The 6,159-nt window shown below is 46.6% G+C and overlaps 1 protein-coding gene across 1 annotated transcript in view; it reads left to right on the forward strand.

Moving 5' to 3' along the window:
* The first annotated feature begins 3,052 nt into the window (after positions 1–3,052).
* The window catches only part of LOC113974966 (lymphocyte antigen 6E-like), a 5,484-nt gene continuing 2,377 nt past the window's right edge, over positions 3,053–6,159 (forward strand). Inside the window, exon 1 of the mRNA XM_027698553.1 lies at positions 3,053–3,366. Coding sequence (XP_027554354.1) covers positions 3,309–3,366 — 58 coding nt within the window. The 5' untranslated portion in view covers positions 3,053–3,308. The remainder of the gene's footprint in view (positions 3,367–6,159) is intronic.

The following is a 6,159-nucleotide window of genomic DNA, read 5'->3' on the forward strand; positions in this document are numbered from 1 at the left end:
GGGTTTGTATAATGGCGTCTGGAAAAAAACCCTCATGTTTGCAGCCCAGCTGGATTTGAGGGGAATTCTGCTCTAGATTTGAGGGAAAGCCTGTGCTGGATTTGAGGGGAATCCTGCACTGGATTTGAGGGGAATCCTGTGCTGGATTTGAAGGAAGTCTGTGCTGAATTTGAGGGTAATCCTGCTCTGGATTTGAGGGAATCCTGTGCTGGATTTGAAGGAAGTCTGTGCTGGATTTGAGGGTAATCCTGTGCTGGTTTTGAAGGAAGTCTGTGCTGGATTTGAGCGAATCCTGTGCTGGATTCAAGGGGAATCCTGTGCTGGTTTTGAGGGAAATCCTGTGCTAGATTTGAGGGAATTCTGTTCTAGATTTGAAGGAATCCTGTGCTGGATTTGAGGGGAAGTCTGCTGGTTTTGAGGGGAATCCTGTGCTGGATTTGAGGGGAATCCTCTGCTGGATTTGAGGGAATCCTGCTCTGCATTTGAGGGGACTCCTGCTGTGGATTTGAGTGGAATTCTGCACTGGATTTGAGGGGACTCCTGCTGTGGATTTGAGTGGAATCCTGCACTGGATTTGAAGGGAATCCTATGCTGGATTTGAGGGGAATCCTGTGCTGGATTTGAGGGGAATCCTATGCTGGATTTGAGGGAATCCTCTGCTGGATTTGAGGGAATCCTGCTCCACCAGCACGGCAAAGTCCGGGTGTTTCTGTGCAACAGGAAGAAACCACAGTTCTGTCCAAAGGCTGTGAAAATGGGATTAGGTTTAATCATCCCATAAAGATTTAATTTCTGGTCAAGGAGGGTGTTCTGGCATTTATTTAAGTGTTCTAACTAGAGGATTGTGGTGTTGCAGCATTTCTGTGCTGAGGGACCAACAGAAACTTGAGATTTTGCACTTTTTTAACCACTTTTTCAACCACTTTTTCAACGGCTTTTCCCACATTTTAATCACAGCAATTTCTAAAACTCTTCTCAAAGCTTTTGGCCGACTTGAAATTCCACATTTAGCAACGACATCTGAATTTCTCACTTACATTTACATACATTTACAGTTACATTTGACCAGCTTTTGTTTCAAGAAAACTGTGTTTCCCCCCCCAAAATAAAGCAAATGTTTGCCCTCCTCGCACAACAGTTTCAACCAGGTTTAGAACAAGATGAGCAAAACACTTTTCCCTCTTCACCCGGCAACTGTGTCAAGGGAAATAAGTCTTTCCAGCTCACCTTCCACCTCCACCTCCAATTAAATCCCCTGTTACTCATTCCAAGGCCTTTATGAAGTTCATAACTCCCAAATTCTTGTAAACTCCGATATTATCTTTACCTTCTTGTGTCCTGAAAAAAATCATCTGTGTCCTTTCTGCCCTCATGGTTTGTTGTTTTTTTTTTTTTCCATTTCTGGTGAGGGACAAAGACAACATTAAGAAGGACATAAGGGACCAGCTGGAAGATTCCAGGATCATCTACTGGAAAATCCTGCAGTAAAGCCTTTAAGAACTCGGGCCCTGCCTTCTCAAAATCTCAGCAGCTTGCAGGAGACAGGAGATATTTTAGGTTTTGGCTTGGATGAGATTACAGGGGGAGGGAATCAAAAACAAGTGCCTGGTGGAGCTGCTATTTCTGTACCTGCGAGGGGATGCTGTTGGCTGAGATAATTGGGAATGTGGGCTGGCTCTGCTCTGTAACTCAACGTTCCCTCTGCTGAGGGACATCACCCCCCCCAGATAATCACCAACAAAAGCTGATTTACCAATCAAATCTCCCCTGGAGTGGGGAAAATCAAATATTTCACAAACAAGAGAGGGTTTCACTGGCAAGGAAGGCGCCAGCTCCTATTTTCCTCCCTCCTGGTGCCTTTGGAAGGCTGATGAAGCCAAACACTCCCCTCCTTGGAGTCTTTTGGCTTAATTGCCACCTCTGTTCCAACTGAGTTTCATGCTCTGCCTGTTGAGAAAGCAAAAATTTCCACACCTCAGTCACGTGAACAGTGTTTATAAGCCCAATTTAGAGGTGATGGAAAGCCTTACATCACCCCAAGAATCCGGGGTGGCTTTTGGGTGAGACAATGACTGGAGGTGGGTCGTGTCAGAAGGCTGAAATATTTATTGGGAGACGGAAATCCGAGGAATTTGGAGATAAGAAAGAAAAGGGAAATAAGGCAGATGGGGAGCAGCAAGGGGCAGAGTCCCTGGCAGAGGCTTTGGGGCAGCTCCTGCAGCTCCAGGTGTCACGTGGAAGGAGCTTTTCTGGGATTGTGCCTCCGTCCCCGTGAGGAGACGGCAGGAAAACAACGGGGGGAGGGAAAAACAACAACAACAACAATCCAATGAAGGTGGGGAAAATTCTGATTTTATACAGGGAGACAGGATGAAACATGATTAAAAAAAAAAAAAGAGGAATACATAGCACAACATGGAAATCCAAAGGAATTATTCTTGTTGGCATTTCACAGAATTTTGGCTGGTTTGTTTTTTTTTTTTCCTCTGAAGACTTAACGAGTTGAGATCCTTGATCAGCCAATCCCTCGTTGTCCACACTTTAATTGGTTGTTTTTTTTCTCCCTGACATTTATTTTTTTGGAATTTGTGGAAAAAAAAAAAAAAAAGGCACAGCTTGTTGGGTGCTGTGGGAGTAGGTGTTATGTCTGGTTTTTAATTTAAAGGGTCGTTTTCATTACCCAGTGGAATTTATTTTGTAACAAGATAACGTTTTCTCCTCATATAAAATATTCATTTTTTTTTTTTTAGCAGAAACATTTGTGATTTTTTGAACTGCTGCCTTAAAAAAGAGATAGAAAATGATGCCTGGTCCCCTATGAAACACAGTGGAAGGATTCTGCTCTGCTGCTCTAGTGCTGTTGCCAATCCTGGGAAACATTTTGGAGAACCTTTGATCCCAAATTCCATTTGAAATTTCCATCCAACCTGTGCCAGGGAGAGATCTTTAAGGGATTCAGCCCTGGGAGGCCCAGAAAGGACAACCTTCCTCTCCTCATTGTTTTGGTATTTTGTGTCCTTTGCTTTTCCTCCACTTCCCCAAAATTAGAAACTGTCTCAGAGTTCACACAGGATGAAGCAGCTGAGTTGTGAAACGAGGAGGAAAAGAAGTTGGGGGGGGGAAGAACACACCCCCTCTTAGACTTCCAGCTCCCATGCACAAGCCCCAACACGTTGCTCCCAATTATCCCTCCTCTGACACAGCAGCCCCGTGGTTATTATCTCAAGATCAAAGCAAACACTGCAGAAGTATAAAACCTGCCCTGGCCAAGTCCTGCTTATTTTGGGAGCTGCAAGAACCCAGAAAGGATGAAGGCTCCTCTCCTCCTCCTCGCTGCGCTCGCCCTCGCCCTGTGCACGGACAGGGGTGAGTCTCCAAGGCTTTGCTTTGCTTGGGGGAGACCCTCCCAAAACTTTGGCTTTGATGGGGTGGGATGATAAGAGGATTTTGCAGGAGGGTCACTGAGGTCCAGAAAATATTCCAGTCCTTGGGATAAGAAACCAGGAGACGTGTTCCCACCAGAAGGTGGGTGGACGAGGAGAAGGAGAAGTAGGGGATGAAATGCCCACCTCAGATGAATCATGAAGACCCTGCCTAGCCCTTGGAGTGGTTGAGAGCCCTCAGTGCAGCTCCATGGGAAGGGGGTGAGTTGAGGGATACCCAGAGCTGGGCACTGAAGCTGCAGGTTTGACCCAGGACTCACCACAGCTCGATCATACTTAATTTTTTTCACTTGTTTATTGGTTGCAATTACGAACCATCATTACCTAAATCGCTAGAGATGGTCAGACCACAAGAGGAGAGGCAGTTCTGGCTCCCATCTCTCGTTGCTTTGAAGTGCAGCAAGGCTGGAAATGATCATTAGAATTGGAAATGACCTCTCGGATTGTCAGTCCGACCGTTAACTGGTCCGGAAAAATGCCATCACCGAAAGGGTGCTTGAGCTCAGGAATAGGGAAGGAGTGGAATCACCACCCAGGGAAGTGGTGGAATCACTGGCCATGGAAGTGCCAAAAAACGATGTAGATGTGGTGCTCGGGAACATGGTTTAGTGGTGAACGTGGCAGTGCTGGGGTAATGTTGGACCCGATGATCTTTCAGGTCTTTTCCAACCCCAGAGGTTCTGTAATTCCCAGCGTGGTTGATCCCAGGTCTGGGATGGAGATGAAGAATCCCATTTTCATTCTGAGAATTGTCTGGGGGGTTTTATTTTTGGGAACCTGCATTTCAGTTCTCCTGGCTGGGCTCTGCCTGTGCCTCTGGGAGCCCCCAGGGTTGGGCTGTGGGTCAAGCAAGGAAGGGAAGGTGCTACCCTGAATATCCCTCTATTTTAGAGGAATAGTTGATTCCCTCAGCTCAGGGGGCTTTTGCCTTATTACAAACTGAATTTTTCTCAGCCTCTGCTGTAGCATTTGACCTGCAAACTACCACCCATTCTGTTCCTGGTCTAGCAGAGCCCTTCAGCTCTGTAAATATTCTTATCATGGGAATTCACAGGCTTTAATCTTGGTATGTGCTAAATCTCGGTGCTCAAGTTGAGAACAATAAAACAAGTTAAGGACAATAAAAGGATCTTATCAACTGTAATCACACTTTTTAAAAAGATCAGTGAAAATTACCACATGAGCAGCCCCACTTTGCTGTGCAATCCAAGGTTGGTTCCTCTCCCAATTAATCCTGAAACCAGTGTCAATCCCTGCACTTCCTAATGCTTTACACATGTAAGAGGTTTATGTGTGCGGCTGGAATTATCCACAAGAACATTTTCCTCAGGGAATGTTCCCCTTCAGTCAGAGCAGAGGTGCTGGTGGGTGCAGGCAGGAGACACTCAGTGTAAAATACACTGGTTTTATTTGAGGTAAACCAGCTTAGGCCAGCCTGGTTTAACTCCAGGTTTACACCTTGACTAGGGTGCTGAAAGCAATAGTTTTTCTTCCCTTTTCAGCCCTCAGATACCTGAAGAGATTAAATAAAATTAGAAGTGGTTTTCAGTAGAATGACCAAAATTGTCCTCCCTGACTTCAGGGTCTTAATTGAGCTGCCATTTAGGATTCCATCAGCTTCCAGAGTCCCCTAGGGAATGGTGAGTAAGAAACCTCTTGAGGAGAGTCAGAGGTTGGAAAAATCATCCCTGGAAAGCTCCCAGGGCAACTGGGCTCTGAAATGAAGACTCCCAGCTTTGGGCGGATGGGATGAAACAGGATTTGGGCACATGACAAGCTCCACTGTTTCCCGCATTAATTCAGGAAATTATTCTGGGGATGGGCTTGGATTAAAGGAGCTGTATTATTAAGGATTAAGCCAGGCTATGTGTCTGGAAAATCCAGTTTGGGGATTCTGCTTTAGTGCATTTCTGGGAGGAAAGGGTGGTTCCCAGTGGGGTGGAGCAGAAATATCCCTGGATGGGATTTGCATGAGAAAAGGGAGTGGAGCCACACATTTCTCACACAGATGGTCCTAAGAAGGGTCTCAGACTCGAACAAATAAATTTATCCATCAGGGTCAGGACAATACTGAAGGCAAGAGCCAAATGGGAGAACTGGTGAGGTTCTGGAGATGGAAATGATGGAGGTAGGAAGGAAATTGCAGCAGTTTTGGTGTGAAGTCAAAGAGAGCCAAGAGTGCCAAGGGTGAGGGGTTTGAAACAACCATGGGAATGGAGGGAGACGGGATCTGAGGCACTGCCAGCACAGTTTTATGGCCTCTGTGGCCCCTCTGTCCTCTGTGGCCTCTGCTCATGGCCATTTAGTGGGACATAAGAGAGTAGGGAATGGGAGGACTATGGATCATGAGAGGAAAAGGAAGGTCAGCACTGGGAGGCCATGGAAAGGGAGAAAGGGCTGAGTTGGAGTGGGAGAAGAAGGCAGCTTCCACGGAGGCAGAGGATGAATAGTGACCTAAAAGGCATTTCCTATGGAAACCAGTGATCCCGAGGTCATGGACTGAGCTGGAGCCAGGGCTGGGCTGGGAGGACACTGAGGAGCCTGTTTGGGCCACATGAACTTGTCTTAAGGTCACACAAGGGCAGGGATGAGGTTGGGACACTGCTGGCAAAGGTGCTGATGAGCTTGGGCAGGGGAGAGGAAGAGCAAGGAAGTTGAAGGGCAAGGGGGAAGAAGAGCAAGGAAGATGAAGGGCAAGAGGAGGAAGAGCAAGGAA

The sequence above is a fragment of the Neopelma chrysocephalum genome, unplaced genomic scaffold (genome assembly GCF_003984885.1).
Source record: "Neopelma chrysocephalum unplaced genomic scaffold, ASM398488v2 Primary Assembly neopelma1_129, whole genome shotgun sequence".
In the NCBI taxonomy this organism is placed as follows: domain Eukaryota; kingdom Metazoa; phylum Chordata; class Aves; order Passeriformes; family Pipridae; genus Neopelma; species Neopelma chrysocephalum.